General features: G+C 55.9%; 1 protein-coding gene across 2 annotated transcripts; it reads right to left on the bottom strand.

The window, feature by feature from the left end:
• Positions 1–2,504: 2,504 nt before the first annotated feature.
• On the bottom strand, positions 2,505–23,699 carry TP53INP2 (tumor protein p53 inducible nuclear protein 2). Of its 2 annotated transcripts, none has more exons than XM_050982208.1 (4): positions 23,534–23,699; positions 14,466–14,796; positions 10,994–11,123; positions 2,505–9,550 (listed from the first exon to the last, which is right to left on the bottom strand). In XM_050982208.1, exons 2-4 carry the CDS (start codon positions 14,587–14,589, stop codon positions 9,298–9,300), a joined length of 507 nt encoding a protein of 168 aa, XP_050838165.1. In that variant the 5' UTR covers positions 14,590–14,796; positions 23,534–23,699; the 3' UTR covers positions 2,505–9,297. The 2 variants fall into 2 exon arrangements, with proteins under 2 accessions (XP_050838165.1, XP_050838166.1); XM_050982209.1 differs by having other exon boundaries at positions 23,599–23,699.
• Between the last annotated feature and the right edge of the window lie 215 nt (positions 23,700–23,914).

Genomic DNA, 23,914 nt, shown 5'->3' with positions numbered 1-23,914 from the left:
CCCCAGCCCTGTTCCCTTCTCTGGATACACTCCAGTCGCTCAATGCCTTTCTTGCCATGAGGGGCCCAAAACTGTCCCCGGGATTGGAGGTGCTTCACCAGTGCCCAGCACAGGTGACAGTCAGTGCCTGGGTCTTGCTGCCACCTCATGGCTGGTGCAGGCCAGGTGTCATTGGCTCCTTGCCCACCTGTGCACACCAGGCTCTTGTTTAGCTGCTGTCACCAACACTTCTGAGGCCTTTCCCACCAGGCAGCTTCTAGGCATTCTTCAGTGTTTCCATCCTCCCTGCCAGGGTGTGGCTGCTCCTGTCCCTGCACAGGCACAGCTGATGCAAAGGAGCCCCCCTATCTTTGCTGGGTCCCCACTCTCCCTTGGGGCTCACCCTGCTCCATACTTGGCCTCGCTGCTCCTGCTGCTGCTCAGGTTGGGTGGGAAGCTTTGGAAAATGAGGAAAAAGTCCACAAAACTGGAAGGTCTTCACAGAAAAGGTCCCCATCCCAATAAACCAGGGGAAGAGAGGGGATGTGCTTCAGTTTGTGGGATATACCACCCTGTGGGGAGCAGACAGGCTTGAGGTCAGGGTCACCATTTACAGGGACATGGACCTTGGGAAAGAAGAACTGCAAGATCTGACCACTGGGAAGGAGCCTTGGAAGAGCAAAGGGCCCCTGTACTGGTCCTCTGAGCAGTGCTGGACTTGGGAGCAGCTCACAGTCCTGGAGGAGAGCTGAGCCAGGCTGTGGGCAGGGAGGGCAGCCTGTGGGGCAGGGAAGTGATCCCTTGGCATTTGGGGATCTGGAATGATATCACCTGGTTTCCACCTCCCACCCAACCACGAGATGTTGATAACATAGAGGAGACACAAGACAGGGCCACCAGGATGGCCTGGGTTTGGAACACCTGACCAAAAGGAGACATTGAGGGAAAAGGGCTCCATTGCCCTTTTGTGCTCTGCAGAAGATGGGGCCAGGATTTGACAGAGATGTGGGCTGGGAGACAGGGAAAGACACTACCAGGACAAATGGAAAGAGAGGAGCTTCTGACCAAGCAGCAGGAACTATTCCCCCGGCATGCAGTGGCAGGATCTCTCTCTCTGGAGAATTTCAAGCATTGGCTGAACAAAGCCCTGTGGTCTGAATTCAGCAGCAGGAATGTTGGACTGGACCTCCTGAGCTCCATCCATCCATCCCAATAACCCTAGGCTTTGTCTCCAGCTGCCAAATTCAGTTTTCCCATAAGAAGGTTTATCAAAGCTATGAAAGCTCACTCCCAGCTATTTTTTTCATTCCCAGTTTCTAATCTAATATTTCTCTGAAGTGCTTTTCCCAGCAGCTGGGGGGTCTCAGGTGTCTCCTTGGCTTGGCTCTGCTGGAGGAACTGGCACAGCCACTGGGCTGGGCAAGCCCCATCCCACCCCTGCCCCAAACTGCTCATGGCCACGTCTCCTCTCATCCTGAGTATCTCTAAGGATGAAGGCTCCTCAACCTCTCAACCTGCTCCTGTGGCCAACCACCCTCGCAGTGAAAAAGCATTTTCCTATCTTTTAGAGAAATTTCTTTTTACTTCAGTTTGTGCCTCTCACCCTGTCCCTGCTCTGAGAATGTTCCAGTTTTCTGCACTTGCCCCATCAGTAATCTGCACACAAGGTGGCATCTCCCTGAACCTCCTCCAGGCTGGGCAGTCCCAGCTCTCAGCCTCTCCTCATCTCCAAGCCCTTAATCACCTTGGAGGCATCTCTGCCTCTCGTGGGTGCTGAGAACATCTCACACTGTGCTTGGAGAAACAGCTGATGCTGCACAGATTGGCTGATCTGGGATTTTCTCAGGGCAATCAACATCTGCTTTAGCTCTGTCATTATCTGCTAAGTTGTAAGGTTTGGTAATGGGGAAGGGGAAAAAAATCCCCTCCAATCCCTCAGCCTGTGCCATCCTCTCTCCTGTGTGTCCTTGTCTTCAAAGGGGATGTTTTTCTGTAATTTGTCATTCAAACCATTGACTTTTAAAAATCCTTTTTAAAAAACCAAGCATTTTGCAGACAGATTTAACTTGCAGGCTTTAGAGGAATACACATAAAATAGATTTTAAATATATATTTTTTTTATTTCTTGTGATTTTTCTTTATATTAGATTTTTTTTTCAGTCAAGAGACAGCATTACAACCTAACAACCAAAACCAGGTTACACACACAGGCACGCTACACAATGTGTCCCAGGCAATCGACACACAGCAAATGTTTACACAATGTTCTACGAGGAGGAGACACCCCTTCCTACGAACCCTGCTTACACCAACTGAACACAAAGCACACAAGAAGGACGGATTTCTTTAGCTTCGAGTTCCAGACGAGGTCTCAGTCCTACAGCACAGGTGATGTAGAAAACGTGGGGCTGGTTTCTCCCTCTTCTCCCAGACCCCCGTGGCGGCTGTGCCAGCCTAAGGCAGAGCCCGGGGCGGGAGCTGCTCTGCCCGGGCTGCCCCGGGCACAGGCGGGAGGGCACAGAACATTCTCTGGGGCATTTCAGGGAAGGCTTAAGGCAACCTTGTCCAACCATGGAGCAGCCAACTGTCCTGCTGCTCCTGCATCCATCCTGCTGCTCCTGCATCTGTCCTGCTGCTCCTGCTCCTGCTCGCTCTCCAAACACAGCCCCATGGGCAACTGGGGTTTAGAGCTTTTCAAAGCTGCCTAAAAGATTTAGTATATCCAAAATGCTAAATGCTTTTTAGAAAAAAAAAAAAAAACAAAAAAACAAACAAACAAAAAAAAAAAAACAACCCAACAACAACAACCAAAAAAAACCACAAAAAAAATTTTGGGGGCATTTATTCTGTTGGGATTCTCTGGAAAACCCCACAGTGACTTTGAAAACAACACAGAAACACAGAAATACCAAAAACTGACTCCCTGGTCACCTCTTGCATAGGACTTGTAACTGCAGCTCAATGATTTTTTCAAGTTCTGTAATTGTGCTAAAAAAAGATGCCAAACAATGACAAAGGGTGAAGGCACATGTACAGTCAGTCAGCCCCGCATGGGGGAGGGCAATGTGTGGGCAAGAGTTTCACAAGCAGGTACCAGGGGTGGATAACAGATAGAATATTGCAGTGCTCAGTGGCTCTGTGCAAGGACAGTTCTGACACAAGAGGAAATGTCACTGCTACACCTTGTGCTGCTCCCTCATCCCCAGACTTCCCGAAGCACAAAGCTGAGGACAAGAACTCAGACTTGGGCACAGCTGCTCACAGCTTCCCAGCAAGGGTACATGAGGTGAATGTGAAAGAGCAGAGGAGCTTTGGGCTCCCCTGTGCAACCCATTTTTAAGCTACATTTAGAATTTACTGTGCTGTTTTCCTCTCCATTTGCAGAGAATAAAATCTTCCCTCTCGCCATGCAATGAAATAGGGTCAAAGTGGAAGGCAGAAGGATTTTCAGGTTTAGTTGCAACAAAGTCAAAGCTTTGCAGCTCTTTTTGTGCTCTGGAGCATGGGGCAGCATCCCTGTACAAAATATGGGGTTGGAAGAGCAACCCCCTCGCCAGCCCAGGAGGGGTCAGCTGGGAATGAGTGACAGGGGACACACTTGGCTGTCACCACTCTGCACAGAACTGAAAAAATGATCACACATAAAAGCCACCTTTGCTATTGAATGGAGCTGCTCATCCTCGTCATCCTCATTTCTCTAAGGAGAGGGTGATGGGTCAATGACAAACGTTTTCAAGAAGCAAAAAGAAAGTCTGATGGAACAGGGAGACCTCCTGGCCAAGCATGTGCAGGTGCCCAGAGCCCGCGGCTGGGAGGGCTCTGGGATCCTGGAGATGAGCGAGGAGAAGGTGGCAGCTCCAGGGGGCTGAGGACACCTCTCAGCAAAAAGGGACTCTTCAGGCAGGCAGACCCCTTCCCACTGCTGCATCCAGCTCCTACAGCCACGTTCAGGCAACTTGTGGCAGCCACTCCAGTGATGGGAATGGGATGGAGATGGAGCCCATGAGGACAAGAGGAGGTTACTGACTTTGTATGGAGCAGATCTGAGAGGTGGGAAGGACCACCTTGAAGAAGACAAGCCCTGAGGGGATCAGCCCCTTTTAAGGCCCATTCCTGTCCCAGGTAGGTCTGCCTGTGGCAATCCCCTGGGAGAAGGCTGCTGCCAGAGCCATGGATGTCCCTCCTCAGGATCTGGTCTCTGCCAGCTGTGCTGAGGTTACCACAGTCCACAGTGGAGAAGGGCTTGGGGGGAAGCTCTGAGAAGCTGGGGAGATGCTGGGCTGCTGATGCTCCCCACCTGCCAGAAGCAGCTATTGCTGAGTGCATGAAACAAAGGAGGAGCAGCAAACTGGAGGCTGGGAGTGGTGGCAGCTGACAATCCCTGATGGCTCCAGGGTCCCTGTGGCACCAGCTGGATATGGATGGCCTCCTGTTCCAACCCAGAGACTCCGGGAAAACTTGAGGACTGCCAGCAGCCATTCCCAGGGCAGTGGGGCTCAGTGCTGCATTCTGAAATATGCTGAGAACCATTTCTCTTGACTTGAGGTTACTTATGTCTTCTTACTGTCTCCTGATTATTAGATGCTTGATCTTTGGGGACTCACTTGTTTTTCAATAAATTCACACAAAGTTTAATTTCCACTTTTGGCAGAGCAATGGAATTGATACTGATCCAGAGGGGCAACTGCAAAGCTGTGGGACTCAAGCCCAGAACCTCACTGGAGTATTTTTTATCTATTTTTTTCCCCTTACTGGTGCAGTAAGACAGCTACGTGGGTATTTTGCTCCCCATTAGGGTTGAATAGAAGAGGAAAAAGTACTAGTGTGATGTAAATGTAAAATTATTGATTAGAAACAAGCCTAAAGAGAGAAGATTCCCACAGCAGTGATCTTTGGGATGAGCCATGCATTGATGTTCTGCACAATGAAAAGGAAATGTGGAATCCCACAGAAAGAATTGTTTCCCTTCCAGATCAAGCTTTTGCAGCAGAGTTTCTCAGAAAGAGCATTTGTGAGTGCAAGTTTCAGAGCAACAAGTGAGGAGGATTTGCCCCCACTCCCTTGGCATCCCTCCAGCCTTGTGGTACCAAGCAAGAGCCAGAATTTGGTGTGAGAACTTTGTTGTGGCTGCTGGTGAGGGGTCCTGAGTGTGCCATGGCCATAGCTTGGCCAGTGCAGCAAGCACAGCCTGGGGGGCATTGGTGGCCCTGGTGCAGCCCAAGAGGTGGCACTTCCCCAGCAGGGCTGTCTCTCCTGTCCCATCAGAGGGTTCATCCTCCTCATCTGCCAGAGCAGAGCCAGGCAAGCAGAGGCAAATCTTACTTGGAGAAGATCCCTGAACCACGGGGGCTTCAGTGGTGGGAAGATTCTTCCCTCCAGAAGGGGTCTCACAAACTCCAGCACTGCTGAGAGCACTGTCCCAGCCTGGCCCAGTGTTCTGCTGCCCACCTGAGCAGGGGCTGGAGCCAGCTCAGGTGTCTGAGCCCAGCACTGACACACGGCCCGGCAAAGCTGGCATTTACTGAACAGGGATTTGCCCAGGCCTCTCCACTGGGAATTCTTCCCTTTTTCATGCTTTCATTGCAAGAAACACAAAAATTTCTTTCAGTTGCCTGCATCATCATTTCCCCAGGTGATCATTTCAGAGGCTTCCCCATCCTGGCTGTCCCCTGATCCCAGTGATATGGTGAGTCAGGCCATAACACACAGTCCTGCTGCACTTCCCAAACCCCAGGAGCTCACTTCTGAAAATCTGTGCCTGGTTGCTCACAAGCCAGTCTAAAAGGGGACCAGCCACATTCAGCTGTAAAGGTGAATTGTCAGGTCATGAACAAATGAAGAGGGGCTGCAGCCCAGGAATGATCCCACCATGAATGGCCACAATTTCTTTTTCACACTGGAGTGCCAGAGCACCCTGAAGCTCCTGTTACCACCATGTGCTGCCACATGCCTGCAGCATCCCAGAACCAAACCCCACATTCTAACAGAGAAGCCTGGGAAAAAGACATTTTTGAAGACCCCAGCAGATTGGTTTGTCCCTGAGTCCATGCTGAAGTTTTCCCCTACACAAGTTAGGGGGAACCTACAGAAAAGAAAGCAAAATTCACCCCACCTGTTGCAGCGGGACCAGCTCAAGGGCTCCCTGCAAACCAGAACCTTCCCATTGGAAGCACCACACAGTGCATCACAAATACTGGGTGCAAAAAAACCAAACCTACAAACCTCTAAAAAAATCAACCCCAAAACAAGTTACAGAACACCCACACTGGGCTTTGAAATACCTACACATGCAAATGGGTGCACACACAGGAAGTTCTCAGTTCTTAAGCACCTTTCATTTGTTTTAAGATTTGAGGAGACAAAAAACCTCAGTGAAAAGGGGTTTTCTTGCTCTGGCAGCACTGGGCAGGAGGCCTGGGACCAGGCCAGGCCTTGTGCTTGCTGCTGGGCAGGAGCAGAACATTGCAGGTCTTCTGCAAAGGACAGGCTGACCAGAGCACAGGGAGGGGAGGGTCACACCGAGGGTGACAGTCGCCTAGCAAGGACTGGCAGGTGAGTGTTAGGTGTTAATACATGGCAAGAGTGCAAACAACAGAGGGGACTTGCAGGAGCTCATTTGCTGTGGTTTGTGCACTGCTGACCCACCAGAGGCACAGGGTCTGGATTAACCTCTTCATGAAAACATTATTAATAATTTATTAATCTTTTATAAACATACTCTGGATATAAAGTGTGGTAATAGTTCTGCTTCATCTCCTGTGCTGGCTGGGCACAGAGTGATGAAAGACATCTCAGACTGGCACAGAAAGAGTTTGAATTTGCTTCTGAAAACAAGGACAGAGGAAGAAGATCACCTGTTTGCAATGGGCACTGGGGGCTGGGTGCTGTGGCAGTGCCAGGCTGAGACAAGTCCCCCAGGAACACGGCCAAGGGCTGGCTCACAGCAGATGAGAAGGGTGCACGGGAGGAATTCCACAAGGGATTTCTCCTGGGGTACCATCTCCAGCAGTTGGGCAGGCACAGGAGAGCCTGGCAGGTAAGACATGGCAGGATCTGCCTTGGGGCCACTGCTCCCCCAGGCTGCTCCTCTGGGAGTGCCGAGGGGGCAGTGGGGTCACAGCCAGCCTCTGATTTCTGGAGTGCTCAGAGGGACTGACAGCAGGAGAATTTGTAGTGGAGACCAAGCTGGGGGCTGGACAGTGCTTGGCTTCTGCCCTTCTTGATGTGAGCTGGGGCCAGAGAGAAAATGCTTCCTCCATCACTGCTGCACAGTGGCCCCGGAGCGGCGTCAGCGGGGATGGGAAGGCAGCACCCACCCCAGCTGGGCTCAGCCCTGCCTGTGCCACAGCACCTGTGCCACTGGCCCTGCACTGCCCTGCTCCCAGTCCATCCCAGGCATTACTGCAGGGGCAAAAAACGGCATTGAGTGTGAAGCCCAGGGAGCCAAAGGATGTAAATGCTCCCCTGGAGTCAGGAGATGCCAGTCTGTTCACCAGCAGGGTGACCTGGGGGAGGTCAGGCTTGGCGAGGGACAGGGGCTGTGGTGAGGCCCGAGGAGGGCGGGACAATGCCGTGGGCACGCAGTTCCACCTCTCGGGATGCACCACCCTGGAGCTGCCCAGCTCTGTGCTTTTGGGAAAGCTGAGGCAGTGGAGTGAAGGGGAAATGCTGCAGGGGAGCAGCAGCAGCTGGCTACTACGGTCCAGGATGCTTGGCCCGGAGTTAGGGGCTGTTGCTACTAAGAAGGTTCATTTTGGCTTTCATCTCATTAAAAGAATTAATAACTATCAGCTGTCTCAGTTTGGGCTCATCACAATTCCTTCAGCCAAGGTCCCCAGCTGATATTAAAGGATGCAACATGGTGAGAGGAAGAACCTCTGGTGAAATCAGAATTTTCTGGAGTGTTGTGGGGGTATGTCTTGTCTCAGAGGGTGGGAATCCAGGCTGTGGTCATGAGCAGGACGCTTTCCCAGGGCAGAGGGTACAAAGCTGGTTCCTAAAAGGAGCAAACTCGGGGCAGATCAGCAAATTTCTGCTGGATTTGAAGCTGTCTCAGCTGGTGCTGGAGCCAGTGAAAAGCCTGGACCATGTTCTTCCGAAGGCAGAAGGAGTCCATCATGGAGAGAGGAGGGATTTGCATTAAAAATTAGCATCACCTAGCAGTGAATTTGGCCCTTCACGGGAAAGCATGCCAATTTCAGTGGGGAAAGAGGATGCCTCTGTCACAGCTCCTGTTACAGCAATCCTCTCACTCAGGCCTGCCCGATCCTGACTCATTGCAGCGGCTCCCAGATCCATCTTTGTCCTTACTTCAGCCTCTTCCCTTCAGCATCTCTTCACCACCACCACAGACGTGCTTCGGCCACCTCAGGGAAGCTGTGCAGATCCTGCCTCCTCTCCCCTCCCGGGGACTAACACGCGGCAGGCAGCGACCCTCAGCTTTACAGAGCCTCCTCTGAGTGTCCAGGAACAGAGAGAAATACACACACAGATACAGGGGCTGGGGCAGGTGACTGGCTCCAGGGCCAAAGGGCTGGCTCGGAGGGAACCCCCAGCCACAGTGATGCCACCCCAGGCTGGCCACCCCTCCTGGCACGGTAGCCAAGGGCTCCGGAGTGGCGCTGGGACGGTGCTTTGATTCCTGAGATTCCTTTTAAGGTTGTTAAAAAAAAACAACACCGTGAGGCACCAGGAGCTGCCTGGCTGACCCAGCCGTGGAGATTCTACCAGCGCTTTCAACCACAAGCCCCTTCAGGACTGGCAGTGGGGGGTTATCTTATCACGGTAAAATGTAGCTAACAAATCAAGGAGGGAGAGGAGTGTTTGCTGGTTTTGCAGGGCGGAAGCATTATTTAGTGTTATTGATGAGATTTTCCTACAAATCCCAAATCTTGTGGCTTCATTGCTCTCGTCTCTCCCGCTCGATGTCTCTGTGACATCCCAGCCAGGCTGTACATGGAGTCATGACGTGAGGAAAGGCACTGATGTCACAGGCTTATCAGGACAAACAGGTCTCACCGGGAACAGGTGATTTCAGGAACAGGTGATTGCACCGGGAATTCTGATTTCCCGCGTGGACGCTGCCGAGGCAGCTGGGGAGGGGCAGCGTGGCCCTCCATGCCGGCGGCTCCAGGAGTCGTGGCCCAGACGGCATCGAGGGCGAGGGGCGCGGTGAGGGTACAGGAGGGAGATGAGGAGTGCGGGTCAGGCGTGCGGGCGGGGGTGTGGAGTGAAGCCGCCGCCGTGTCCCCGGTGTCCGTGGAGGCCGCTCCCGGGGCCGGGGCCGGTCGGGGGGAGCCCCTGGGCGGCGGAGCGAGGTCAGTAGTTGCAGTGGCGCTGGCAGGGCTGGTGGACGAAGGCCCCTGGGAGCTGCTTGGCGCGGCGGGACGGGCGCTGTCGGGCCCGGTTCTGCCGCTGCAGCGCCTTCTGGGCCAGGCGGTGCCGCTCCGCCAGCTGCTTGGCCCGCTGCGCCCGCTGCGCCTGCCCCGCCTTGTCCAGCGCCGCCGCCTTCACCGGCAGCGCCCGGCCGCGGTGCGGCACCGGCGGCTCCGGCCGCGGCTCCGGAACGTCCCTGCGGAGACAGCGGCGTCAGCGCCACAGCATCGGCCCCGCCCTGGCAGGCGGGGGACACCGGTCACCGACCTCCGGCACGGCCCTCCCGCCCCACGGCTCTCCGGCCCCAGCGGAGCGGAGCGATGCTCCAGCAAGGCAGCCTCTGGGACACCCGAAAATATCAAGACACCACCAAGAACTCCGCTGTGTCCATCCCACTGTGACCCCTCTGGAGCCTTGGCTAGTCTCAGGTTCCTTTTAGCCCTTCTCTGCCCCCCTCCAGCACTGAGGCACTCCAGAACACTCTGTCCACTCTGGACATCAAGCTCTGCCCCTCAGAGAGACTTTGGAAAGAGACAAGTCCTGAAGGAATGGTGTCCACTAGGCAGGACCAGTGTCACCTAACCAGGAATGGTGTTCTCTAGCCAAGAATAGCACCTTCCAACTAGGAATGCTGTCCTCTAATTAGAAATGCTGTCCCATACCCAGGAACAGTCTCCTAGCCTGGAGCAAAGCTCACCCTAAATTCTTACTCCTCCCCTGCTCCACTGACGGGCTGCAGGGGAGGAGCTGGAGGGCTGGGACTGGGGGGAGGGCAGGGACGCCATGGCACGGTGGCAGCCAGGGCTTGTCCGGCAGCAGTCGGGCTGAGCGTGGGCACGCTCCAGGTTTTCCCTGGGGGCTGCAGGGCAGGGGAAAGCAGCCCTGGGGGGAGGACAGAGCTCCAGGATGTGGCCCCAGAAATGGGTGTGGAGGGCTTTAGCCCACAGGCCTGGGGGCAAAGGGGCTATTTGGGGCATTTCTGTTTAATTTCCCCACTGCTGAGCTCTGGTTTGGGGCAAGGAGAAGTGTCCCACTCCCCACAGCTGTGGGATACCCACCCCCATGCCAGGCCAGTCTGGGGACAGGCAGGTGATTGAGGGGAGCTGCAGCACCCTCCTGCCTGAGAGACCTAGAGGTCTTCAGGGGGCCACCCTGTCCCATTGGGCTTGCTTTGCTTGTGCCATGCCTATGCAAACCCCCGGTGTAAGCCCTGCCTGGCAAACCCCCCTGCACGGGTGACAGGTGGCACTGGCATTGGCAGGAATGGCCTTGGCAGAGGTGGCCGTGCCAGGAGACCCTGCTAAGGGCAGGGGAGATGAACGCAGCCCTCTCCCAGCACAGCCCAGTGCCAAGCTCATGTCCTGCAGCCTGAATCTGCTACTGAGACCCCTTAGCAGAGGATTTTGGATACGGCAGCTGCCAGCCACGCATGGTGACAGCTGGAGCACCCTGCCACATATGCAGTGTTCCCTGAGGTGGGCGTGGGGACACTGATGTCCCCCACTGCCACACTATGTCCGTGGGTGAAACATTCCTGGGTGTAGGCGGGGATTTGGGATGGCAGGACCGACAGTCCAGCCCTGGTCCCTCAGCGGGTGCTGGGGCTGCTGGCCCCCCAACACCCTCACAGTGCACTCACTCTGCAGCATCGTCCTCGGGGCCCTCCCCATCCACCTCGAGGGTGCTGGTGACGTAGACCGACATGCTGGGGTGCTCGATGAGCAGGTCCTCCATGGGGCTGCTCCCCACGCCGTCGGGGCCGGGCTCCTCTGCAGTAAAACAGGGGGGAGGGGTGACAAACCAACTCTCGTCCATCAAGCAGGGACCGGCCGGAACCGGGGAAGCAGCCGGTGGCAAAGGAGGACCGGGGGGCGTCGGGCGGGGTCGCGCCGAGCGCCCGGTACCGCCGGCAGCCGGGCGGCGGGCGGGGCCGGGGCGGGCACGGCTGCCTGGGGCGGGGGTGCAGAGCCATGCGGGGCGCAGCGGGGACACACACGCATACCATGGACAGTGGGGAGGAAGGGAGGGAGGGGGAGAGAAAGGGGCATCGTTAGTGCGAGAGACACCCACCGCCGGCACACCGCCACTCGCGGGCCCGCGCCGCGCCCCGGCCTGAACCCCCCGCTCCGGCACGGACACGGCTCTGCTTGGACAGGCCGGGCCACAGAAGTGGGACACCGGCAGGGCTTACTGCAGCAAGGGGCTTTTTCCTTCCCAAAAGGAGAGAAGCTGAGGCAGTGAAAAACGGTGCTTTCTCCTTTCTGATGGCATCTGAGCCGGGCCGGGCCGGGGGGGGGGCCGTGCCGGGGGAATGCCGACACGCCGGTGCTCACAAACACCACCCGGCACTCCGCGAACACGGAAACCAAGCACACACAGCAGAAAAAACAGTCCACACCTTTTCTCTGGAAGAAATAATGGGAATAAATTCTTCAGCAAAGGTTTTCACTGTGCCTTCAACTCCAGCCTGTGAGAGGCCAAATTTTGAGTGGCTGATCCAGAGGATGACACCCCGCAAGCCTCCCATGCCGTCCCTTCCTCACCTCCGCCTGGCAGCAGAACTCGGAGCTTTTCTCGGCTGCCTGTGCTAGGAATTACCGGTGCGGTAACGGGCAGGGAGCATCACCAAATGGGGGGATGCCCACACCCATTGCCTGACTCACCAGGGGGATTTGAGGGAATTGGTGAGGGGGGAGGCAGTGCAGTAAATACATGGACCCTGCAGCTGGATGAGGGAGCAGGAGGAAGCACAGATGAAACTGTTCTTGTGTGGAGAGACAGAGCATGGGGCTGGGTATTTCTGGCTCGGTGCATCCCCAGCTCCTCTGCAGCTGATGCCCGGGCTCAGGACAGGCCACAGTTGGCCTTCCAAACACGAGAATGTCTTTCTCCAGGTCAGAGGATATCAGCCTATTAATAGCTGTTGACGTGCCGGGCTGGGGATTGTTTGTCAGCCTGGGGACAGGCACCAAGCTCGGCTGGAGCAGCACTCCCACAAAGGGCACAGAGAGCATCCTGGGCACTGTGCCCATCCTTTGCCAAGGTAGGGTTTAATGTCAGAAAGGAATATTTTGGGATCCTCAAGTACCTCAGTGATGAAGCCACCTCCTGGGAAATGCTCTCTGCTCTCTCCCTGGGTGCTGAGCAGGGCCAGGATAAGCAAGGGGGCAGGAGCAGCATCAGAAACATTCCAGGAAGGTCTGAGTAATTCTGATGCCTTTTCCAACACAGGGGGCAATGACCATGTGGGCAGAGGCTAAATCCAGAGGCTCCCTAGGCTGCCTCTCTGCTGCTGGGAGGGAGCCAGGCTGGGAGCAGCTGCTGGCCACCACAGCTCCAAGGGAAAGGATGGGGCTCGGGGTTTGATCCTTGGAGTGTTTGGTATAACTCAAGCCCCAGAAATAGCGTTGAAAGAATCTGGTCCCCCGCTGTTCAGGGACTGCTGTGGGAACCAAGTGAAGCTGAATTAGCAGCAGGGTGCCATTCACAGGCAGACACTGCTGGAAGCCAGCACTGCACCAAGAGCCGAGGCACTTTCCTGGGAAAACATGGGAGTGTTTTGTGCCAGAGTCAGGCCCTGGTCCCCTGTGAGCCATCTGCCTCGACCCAGGGATCAGGGAACAGCCTTTCTCTGGCTGGGGAAGCTTCTGGCTCCTCTGGCATGCCTTAGGCTCATTGCAGCTGCTGCCAGCTGGCCCTGACACGTGGCAGCTGCGTGCCCACTCCTCCAGGGACCTCCTTTGCAACAACCCTCTGCCATGGCACTGCCCTGACCCTCCCTGGATGGGCACCTGAATGCCCAGAGCACAGAGAAGCCCCCATAGCTGCCCATGCCCACACCACCCATCACCTCCAGCAGCTCTCCAGTGCTCCCACCAGGCATGGGGCTGGCCCTGTCCCCCATCCCAGACTTGTCCCTGCTCTGGTCCCTTCTCCAGGTCACTGCATATGGGAAAAAAAAGCCTTAATGAACAACTTGAATAACAAAAACAAGCATGGGGAACAGGCAGGGAACCTCTGCCCAGAGACCTGCCTGTAAGAGGGAGGACAAACCCCTCCTCCTAAACCTGCAGGATACATCTGTGGTCCCCTGAGCTGGGGCCTCACAACCAACCAGGGGCTACCAAAGCAGAGCACGGCCATCAGGAGCTCCTGCACAGGCAGGAGGGTTTGTCTCTGCTGCTGGATTGGCAAGGAAAAGGTCATAAAAACATCATTGCAATTGGCTGAGTCATCAATTGACAACAGAAACTCCCAAGGCCTGAACAGAGCTGGAGAAGATCTGCACAGGAGGAATTCAATCTGCCTGGTTGGTGTTATACAAGGCTCGGGATGGCTCTGGGAATGGGGAGCCCTGTGGGCTCCCTAGGTACAGGCACCTGGTGCCAAACATCCCTTGTGCTTGGCATGGACAGTGGGAATAATTTGGGAAGATAACCCCCATGGAGCTGAGATTTACTCCTCTCAAATGACCCAAGCATGGGCAGATCCCTGGTGGCACATCCCCAGCTGGAACAGGCACCACTGCCACCTGCCCTCCCACGGCGACAGCCCCACCCCCCCCACCAGGACTGGGGTGTCCTAGGGGAACAGGCTCCCAGTGTGCTTTCAGCAGGGCCAGGGCAGTGAGCAGCTGAGCTTGGCTCCTCCTGGAAAAGTGCTGCTGTCCAGGGCACAGCTCAGCCCAGGCCATGGCTGTGCCCAGCCTGCCAGGGCTGGGACCCCTCCCCACCGACCCCCGTGGGCAGCATCACCCCAAAACTCTGGGTGATGTCCCTCCTTGCCAGGCTCCCCTCCTGGCATGGAGGCACCTGGAGCCTTCTGGGCAGCAGCAACCCCAGCTGGAGATGCTGATGCTGCTCTCACACTGTCAGAAAGTTGAGAACCATCACTGGGAGAGGAAAGGGAAAAGGAGGAGCAGGTCACAGGCTGCTGCAGTGACCACAGGGCTGGGCACCACGGGCAGAGCATGGGGACCAGGGGAGAAAAACTGAAAGGCAGAGCTGCTCCCATGTGGTGTAAGCTCATCTGCTGATATAAGGGTTTGCCCACCTCTGGAGAGACAAGGTGCAGCAGAGGCTGTGGGAAGACAGTTCTGTTGCTTTGCTCACCTGCAAGATCAATTATGAGCCAGCCATCCTCCTCCTCCTCTTCATCGACAAAGGGTTTGGGCTCCTCCAAGCCCTCTGGCGTGCTGCTGTCACTGAAGAAGAGGCTGGTGAGACGCTGAAACATGGTGGGGAGCAGTCCAGCAGGATGGACAGGGAGATGGAGCTACTGCTGGGCACCAGCTTCCAGGCACAGACACAAGGAAGATGGGCAGGGAGGGGAGAAAGAGCCCTTGAGGTGTCAGTGACAGAGATGTTTGGCTGCCAGAGGAATCAGAGCTGAGCAGTGTGCAGTGCAATTGTGAGGTGCTTCACTTTGCTTCAGTGCAAAGGCCTGGAAAAGGGAGAGAAAAAGGAACAGCACATAAAACCAGGCTGCCAGTGTGGCCCTCCTGCATCCCAGGGGCTCGGATGTGCTCAAGGGGACAGCAACAGGTGCCTCTGGCACTGATCTGTGCCATGGGCTGTCCCAGCTGGTGCTGTATCTGAAGCAGCACTGGGTGCCTGTGCCTTGCAGCCCCCACCTGCATCAAGCCCCTCATTGTGGCCCCATCCTCATGGGTGGGGTGTCCCAGGAGACCCATCCCCAGGAGCTGGCAGGAACAGAGCAGACAGTGTCCCTAAGTCAGGCAAACATGCCAAGCTCCTGCCACCAGGCAGGACCAGGAGAGCATTGTCACAGAATCCCAGACTGGTTTGGACTGGGAGGGACCTTGAAGGCTCATCTCATTCCATGGCAGGGACACCTTCCACTATCCCAGGCTGCTCCAAGCCCCATCCAACCTGGCCTTGGACACTTACAGGGATGGAGCAGCCACAGCTACTCTGGGCACCCTGTGCCAGGGCCTCAGCACCCTCACAGCCAAGAATTACTTCTCAAAATTCCATCTAACTCTGCCCTATGCCAGTAGGAAGCCATTCCCCCTTGTCCTGTCACTCCAGTCCCTTTTCCAAAGTCCCTTTCCAGATCTCCTGGAGATCCTTTAGGCCCTGGAAGGGGCTCTAAGATTTCCTTGGAGCCTCTTCTCCAGGTGAGCACCCTCAGCTCTCCCAGTCAGGCTCCAGACCTGACAGACTCCAGACCCTGGAGCTTTTTTGTGGCCTCTTCTGGACTCAGTGCAGCAGCTCCACATCCTTCTGATGTTGGGTCCCCAGGGCTGGAGGCAGCTCTGCAGGTAGGATCTCACCTGGGTGGGCAGAGGGGCAGATTCCCCCCATCTCCTGCCCACCCTGTGAGGACAAGATGGTACTGGCTCTCTGGGCTGCCAGCACACACTGCTGTTCACACCCAGCCTCTCATCTCAGCCCTTTGTGGGACTCTGCTTCACCTCTGCTCAGCTCATCACTGTTTTATCCCTGGGAAAGCAGATTCCCTCCAGTGTTGGGGGGAGGTCAGCACTCATTCATTCCATTAATGTCTGCCAAGCTCTTGGCAAGGCACAGGAGTGGCAGCCAAAAGGTGCAGAGTATTATTTGTGTGTTATTGGTGTGCCTCTTGGTCCAGAGACATTAAAATGGCATGAGAAGGCCAGAAAATGCCAGCAGGAGATCAGTGCAGCGAGAGGGACAGCTGGGTGCTGCCCTGCATGGCACACTGATGTGGGTGCATTGAAGGGGAAAATCCCCATTTCAGGTCAGAACCCTGTCCACCAAGGGGCCTTGGAGCCCCAGTGATGCTCCACCCAGAGAAACTCCATCTGCTACAAGCAGATGGGAACGGGAAGGGTACAGGGGCACCACGTGTCCATGCACACCCCAGTCCTCCAGCAGGACAAGTTCTAGCTCAGCCCTGCTGTCCCATGGCTTCCCCAGTCCCAACACCCTGCAAAGGTGGCTGGCCTGAGCACTGCAGTTCTGGGGCTCAGGCACTCTTTTCTTCATCCCTGTGGGATGGAAATGCCTTGTGCAGTCTCTCGGGTGCCTTGGGAGGAACAAGATCTGCTCAACAATGCAGAAAATGAGAAACCAAAGGAGCCTTCCCCAGGGATGGGATCCCCTGGAGCTCAGGGCCTCTGATCTCAGACGCTTCCAGCTGCAGTAGGGAGTGATGGGGCATGAAGCAGCCCTGCAACAGCCAGCTCTCCCTCCCTGGCATGGCCAGGGCAGAAGTGTGACACCACCTGTCCCCTAGAGCAGCTCCCTCGTGACTCCAGTTGCCCCAGAGGCACAAGGCAGACCATGACCAGACCTGTGACCTGGCCATGGCCCCTGCAGACTGCAGTGCTCAGGGCTCCAGCCCAGCTTCCCACTCACTCTGGGATGGCTCAGCTGGACTTGTGGAGACTCTCACCAGGAAGAACAGGAGGTCAGGGAGGACTCTCTGCTCAGTGTCCTGAGAGGGAGACACTGAGCAGGGAGGGTCTGGGCACTGAGGCATGACAGAGTTGTTTCTCTGCCCCCATGGCCATGCTGTTACCCTGCAGTGCCACCAGTGAAATCAGCCAGACACCCCCTGCACCTGGATCATCAAAGCACATTCAGATAAGTCAGGGAAACAAGAGCAGAGGGGCTGCTGCCCAGCTGGGCTCTGGCTGCACTCTGGTGTGCTCCACTCCCAGCTCAGTGGGAGCTGCCCCCCACAGGATGCCCACGTGCCCCCAGGAACAGCTCAGGCTGGCAAAGGCCACCCTGGCCAGCCCCGAGGGTAGGGGTAGCCTCAGCACACCAGCTCAGCCTGGAAACCTAGCACCTGCCTGAGCACTGGCCTAGGCACTAAATACCTTTTAATATGACATGAATATTAATTATTTAAGATGTTTATTAAATATCTTATTGTGACAGAAACTCCACAGCTCCTAGGTTCCTGGTGGTGATGTCCGAGTCTCCCACTGTTTGCTGCTCCCCAGGTGCCCGGGCAGGAGGGACTGGGGCAGCTTGTGGCAGGCACAGGGGTCACAGGGGCCAGTCCTCCAAGGCCACCATGGCCCTGGCTCAGTGAGAGGTAGCAGTGGGTTCGTGTGCTTATTGAGCTGGGGCACTGCCAGGCTGGCAGAAGTGCTGAGCCAAAGCTGACCCCAGTGTCAGCAGAGAAGTCTTCAGGATGACCCAGTGGGGCTGGGCACAGCAGGGTCCCCTGTGCTGTGCCCCAAGCCCACCACACTAGGAGGACACTGGCAATGCTCTTGACTTACCTCATGCCAGTGTCAGTCTTTGTCCCTGCCCAGATACGGATGTCATCCAACAGCAGAGCTGGGGACAAGATCTGGCACCCAGGGACAGGGGAAGACAGTGGCCCCAGTTTGGCTGCCAGGGCAAGGTCACCCAGAAAAGCATGCAAGCAGCCACCACAGGTCAGGGGCTGAGGCAGGCAGGGATTTTCCCTGTTGCCTAAGACAAGTCAGCCTGGAATGTCTGGCTGCACTGAGTGCTTCCCATGCTCTGCAGCCTTGGCTTTGGGAGCCCCGGCCAAGGGCTCAACCTCCAGCAAGCTCAAAGTCAGATGACCACTGACACAGCCAAAACCTCTTAGGTTTCCTTTGTTAAATCATGATAAAAGCTTTCACAGGACAGCAGGAAAGCTGTTCCCCCAGGAACAGCTCAGAGCACCTGCCTGCTTAGGGACTGGTCCCCAGAAAAATCACAGGAAGGGAAGTGAGGTACCTGGGTTCCTCAGGTCTACCCCAACCCAGAGGTAATTTGTCTTTTCTGAGGACACAACAGACACTGTTATTTTTGATTGTCCCCTCTCCCAAATGTAACTTCTTAAGTGAAGGCACAGGGGCTCACAGGCAGCTGCCATAGCTCTGGAGGAAGTGGGAGAGAATTAAAAGGTCCCCTAAGAGTAAAACTTGAAATGGATCATTTTAAAGGATCATTCCTCAAAGAATTCAAGTAAGTCCCCAGCTGTCACCATCCCCGAGCCAGGGAATGTGGGGTGGCCCTGATCCCTTTCCTGGTGCAAGAGACTCTGTGCCACGGGTGGCCTACAGTGGCAGGACCAGCTCCACGGTGGTGCCCAGGGAGCTGCAGGAGGCTCCTGGCAAAGCTTTCAGGATCAAACCTGCAGGGTGAAGGCCAGAGCAAGGCCAAAATGCAGGCAAGGGCCAAAATGAGCATTAATCTTCCTCCTTACTTTACCCTGTCTCTGAAAAACTCAGGTTAAAGCAGCAGGATGAAGCTCTGATCTCCAGAGCTCTCAGCAGGTGTGTGGATGGCACTGAGCTGTGTGGAGCCATCAGTTCAGCAGCCAGAGGGGCTGGGGCACCCAGAGGGTCCTGGGCAGGCTGGAGGAGCTCACGTGAACCTCATGGAGTTCAGCCAGGCCAAGTGCAAGGTCCTGCACCTGGGTAAGGTCACAGGCTGGGGCTGGCTGGGTGGGGAGCAGCCCTGGGAGAAGGACTTGGGGGTGCTGCTGGTGACAAACTGGGTGTGACCTGGCCATGGGCACTGGCAGCCCAGCAAGCAACCCTGCCCTGGGCTGATCCCACACTGGGCAGAGGTGAGGGGGGGATTCTGCCTCTCTGCCCACTCAGGTGAGACCCCACCTGCAGAGCTGCCTCCAGCCCTTGGGACCCAACATCAGAAGGATGTGGAGCTACTGCAGTGAGTCCAGAAGAGGCCACAAGGTGCTCCAAGGTCTGGAGCCCCTCTGCTCTGGGACAGGCTGGGAGAACTGGGTGGATTCATCCAGAGAAGAGGAGGATCCAGGGAGACCTTGGAGCCCCTTCCAGGGCCTAAAGGGGCTCTAGGAGAGCTGGAGAGGGACTGGGGACATAGAATGGAGGGACAGGACAAGGGGGACTGGCTTCCCACTGCCAGAGGGCAGGGTTAGATGGGTATTGGGAAGGAATTTTTGGCTGTGAGGGTGGGCAGGCCCTGGTAACAGGTTGCCCAGAGCAGCTGTTGCTGCCCCATCCCTGGAAGTGTCCAAGGCCAGGCTGGATGGGGCTTGGAGCAGCCTGGGATAGTGGAAGGTGTTCCTGCCCAGGGCAGGGCTGTGGGATGAGATGCTCTGTAAGGTCCCTTCCAACCCCAAGCAATCTGTGAGTCTGCAATCTCCCACCCCCCTAGAAGGGAGCAGCTCCTGGCCTAGGAGACCCTCCAGGCCCTCCCTGGCAGCCACCAAGCTCCTCCATCAGCTCATCGTGGAGGGCTCAGGTGACCTCCCAAGCCCTTCAAAAGACTGGAGACTCCTTGGCCAGCTCCTGCCCAGTGAGATGGCCACGTGCCACCTCCATCCCTGCAGGTTCCACCAAGCACTTCTCTGGCTGGAGCAGCCAGCAGCAGATCAAGCTCTGAAGTTTATCCAGGTATTTGGAGAGCCTCTGCTTTCCCTGCAGCAAACATTTCCCCCATTTACACCAGGGCATGGAGGGCTGGAATGGGAGCTGCAAAAGGGACACAACTGTGTCCCTGATAGGGGACTGAGGTCAATCTGTGCCTTGTCACCAGGCAGAGGTGGTGCCCACAGAACCAATTTGGACCAGGAGATGCCTTCTCTTCCTCTCAGGTCTCTTCTTCCAGTTTTCCTGCGTCTACAGGTGCCCCACATCTGTGGGGAGGCATGTCCCAGGTGTCCCTGCTCAGGGGACTGCCTATGTGCCACACCCTTGGGGCTGAGCTGCCCCAGAAACCACACACTGAGCCCCTGTCCCCTGCCAGAGCTGGGGCCACCACCACGGGACAGCTGCCATCCTTCCCAGGCTCCCAGAAACAAGGCACTGCCAGCACAAGGGGACAGCCCATAGGGACACTCGGGGACAGACAAGTTTCTAACTGAATTATGCCCATCAGAATCCTTCCAGAAAGTCCAACAGCCTTTTTCAACAAGCCAAGTATTAATATTATTAAATTTGAAGTGGAAGTAAGGAAACCACAATGCATCAAGTTATTTTTCCCCTTCAGAAACCTCGACACAGTAATTAGTTTTCTGAGTCACCGTGGCTGCAAATAACCCCCGGAGCTAAGAATAGGGAGTAGGCTGGGCAGCAGAACCCCGGGATGCGCCAGGAGCTCGGGCAGGAGCTGCAGCGCCCCAGGACCGGCGACTCTCACAAGTCCCAGCGTGCGAGAAAAGAGCAACTCCCCTTGGAAATGGCAACAGGCTCCCTGAAACTTTCCATAAATACTCGGCGGCGGGAGGGATGCTGCTGGCAGGCAGTGGGAGCAGCCCTTCCTCGGCACAGCTAAGAATACCCCGCGCAGTCAGCCCAGCAGGAGGCAGAGGTACAAATCAGGTGCCTTCCTCCAACCCACATGGGAAATGGGATTCTCAACTCATTTTACCTAAATTAGACAAGCGTTTCAAAGGCTCGCTGTGCTGGATGTAGGAAAATCCTAAACCTGGCACAGAAACACAAAACACAGAAGGGGATCCAGCAGCTGGTCAGCTCAGGGGAGTTCTGCTCATCACCCCAGAAATGACCAGTGAATCATCCCTGGGCTGTCCCCTAACCCTCCCCATCAAGGGAGGGACCAGAGCTGGCAGGGACCTGCCTGGGACCGTTTGGTGGGGCTGAATTAATGCTGAATTAGGTCCCACAACTACTCCAGGTCCGGCTGATCCCACTGCTTTGCCAGCAGGGCCATTGATGGATTCCCTTGGGGGAGCCCTGGGCACAGGGGCAGAGCTGCAGCCCGAGGTGCTGCCAGCACAGACAGACTCCAGCAGAAGAGAGGCTGAGCCAGAGCCAGAGCCTCTTCCATGGCAGGTCAGGGGAGTAGAGTGGGGGAAGGCAGAGAGCAGTTTGAAAAATCACAAAAAACCTCTTCATCATGACACTCTTATTAATGGCAGACCAAGACAGGACCTGGAAGGTCTTTCCTCAGCCAGTCCAGGGTCTCAGCAGGGACTAGAGCTCCCACATGCTCCTCCAGATCCTGTCTGAAGGAGGCGGACCCTGCAGAATGAGGAGATGTTTTTCCCAGAGCTGGTCTCTGCATGCACAGCAGCTCTTCTGTCACTGCTGCAGGAAGGTCCTTACCCCAAGGGCAAATGTGACCTCGTGCTGCTTGATATCATCACACACAGCCCTGGCAAATCTGCCAGGGGCTGGCAGGATCTTGGGAATTTTAGATTTGCCATGAGCTGCGCTATGAAATTTTAGAGCTTTCCTCTCTGGGATGCACTGGGTGAAGCATCCCAAGGAGTGAAGCATCCCGAGGAACTGCACACTGGGAGGGAGGGAGGGAGTGGAGCAGCCCAGCCTTACAGCCTCTCCAAATCACAGAGCCTGAACAGAACCTGGTACACTGCACTTCCACACCACAAGAAGCCCGAGCTCCCAGCAGCTCCCCCCAAGGCCACTCAGGGCCCCCCTCACCAGAGCAGGACTCGCTGTGCAGTCAGCATTAACAACCCTCAGATACAAGTTTGTGTCACAGGGTTTTCCAGTCTAATTACAAGCAGGTGTTACCATTTTATTACCTGGGGGAAAACTTTTCTATTTTTCCTTTTTTGTTCATGCAGATAAGCAGCAGTTTGATGCAACGGGTTCCCAACAGTGACAGTGAGCTACAGCAGACAGCTTTTGTCTTCTTTTGTGGTAGGTTTGTTGTTTGAGGGGGGAGAAGGGGGGTATTTTGGGAGGAGGAAATATAAAATGAGAGGAAAGATTTATTTTAGAGCAAAACAACAGAGTTCTTGGCACTCTGTAGATAAAGCCTGGTGGGAAAGGAGGTCCAGCACAGTCCTGTACCAGAGCCCAACACCTGTTTCTGGGAGGGTTTCTCGGATTGTTTCCTACCCCAGCAAAACCTTGGCTAAACAGCTAACAGCACTTGGCACCTGCCCAGCTCAGCCCTCATTGGTGTTGCTTCAGCACTGGCTATTGCTGGGCTCAAGGGAGTTTCATCCACTATTTTGGGATGACAGGGTGCCAGTCTCTTTGCTCAGGTGCTCTGAGCAGGGCTGTAGCTCCCCGTCACAAATATGTATATATATGTGCATAAAAGAATTACAAGAGCACAAATGCCCTTTTTAACCTGCTTTTAAACTCCACAGAGTCTAAGTTTTTCCACATTGAGTCCCCCTAAATGGGAGCAGGATTAGTTTCCAGGGCCTGCCAGGCTCAGCCAAGCTGAAGTGAGAGACATGAAATCCAGAGGAGAGCTGCCCTTTTAGGACTTATGACTTTTTTGAGCTGTCCCAAAGGAAGTGCCCTTAGAGCAGCAATAGCAGAGGGAGATGCTGTGTTTGGTACCTGAGGGACTCCATCCTGGGATGTGGTGGAGTTGCCCCATGGCACAAAGCTCAGCCAAGCACTGCCAGCACCCTCCCCTTTCACACCCGGCCCCTGCCCGGGCAGCACAACTAAACTCAACAAAAACATCAAAGCATACATCTGAATCTCATAAAACCCGGTGGGATTTACAAAGACAATCGAGATCTAAAGACAGAGGGATCTAAATCCAAAGCATCAAGGATTTGCTGGAAATAAGTTAAATAGATAATACTTTGTATTAGAGATTTACGTCTATTTACATTCTTTACACAAATTTATTTCATACAGTATACTACATATGCTGTATTTTATACAGTATATTACAGAATAGGAAGGTGCCCCTACCAGGACACCCCCCCCGCAGGGGGTTGGAACGAGATGATTTTTAAGGTCACACCCAAACCGACTCATTCTGTGATTCTATGACATATTTCATATATTGACACATACTTATATTTATATATTCGAATTCCTTTTCCAAAACGCCACGTTTCGCACCCGAAGTGCGCCTAAACATCACGGGGGGAGACAAATCTACGTTTCCTGCTGAGATAAGCCACGGTAGCGACGGGCGCGGAGGGGCACGGGGGCCACCCACGCGTGACCACCGCGGGCAGTCGCACGTGCCACCATGGCCACGGCCCCGGGTCGGCGGGGTCACGGCGGGACACGGGGGGAGTCCTGTGACGTCTCAAGGTCAAATGCAAATGAGGCAACGTCACCGCAGCGCAGCCAATGGGAGCGGGGAACGACCGCCAATCTTAATCCGGTGAAGAAGAAACAAACAACAGGAGCGGGGGGGCCGAAGCCGAGGCGTCCCGGGCCGCCGCCGCCCCCGCCGGCCGCTCCCCGCCCGGACCGTGCGGGCCCGCAAAGCCCCGGCCCCGACCGCGTCCCGCGGGCACTCACCGGCCCTGCGTGTCCCGGCGGCGGAAGGCGCTGAGGTAGTGGCGGTGCTGTATCTGTACCAGTACCTGTCCCTGTCCCGGTGCCGGTGCCGGCGCGGAACCCGCCGTTCTGCCGAGCGCGCGCCGCTCCCCCGCACAAATCGGCACCTTCCGACAGCTGATCGTGACGTCACAAAGGGGCCCGCCCACTGGCCGCCGCAGCAGCCAATAGGAGCGGGCGCAGGGAGGGCGGGGCCCCGCCCCGGGGCGGGGCCGGGGGTCCCGCGAGAGAAGCGGGGTCTCGGGGGAGTCGGGCGGGCGCGGCCGGGTCCGGTCGGGTTCCTCCGAGCCGCGGGGTGAGGAGGCGGCAGAGCCCCGGGCAGGCGGCGGCGAGGGGCTGGGG

The sequence above is a fragment of the Serinus canaria genome, chromosome 20, assembly GCF_022539315.1.
Source record: "Serinus canaria isolate serCan28SL12 chromosome 20, serCan2020, whole genome shotgun sequence".
NCBI lineage: Eukaryota > Metazoa > Chordata > Aves > Passeriformes > Fringillidae > Serinus > Serinus canaria.
This window is presented reverse-complemented; position numbering and strand designations above follow the sequence as displayed.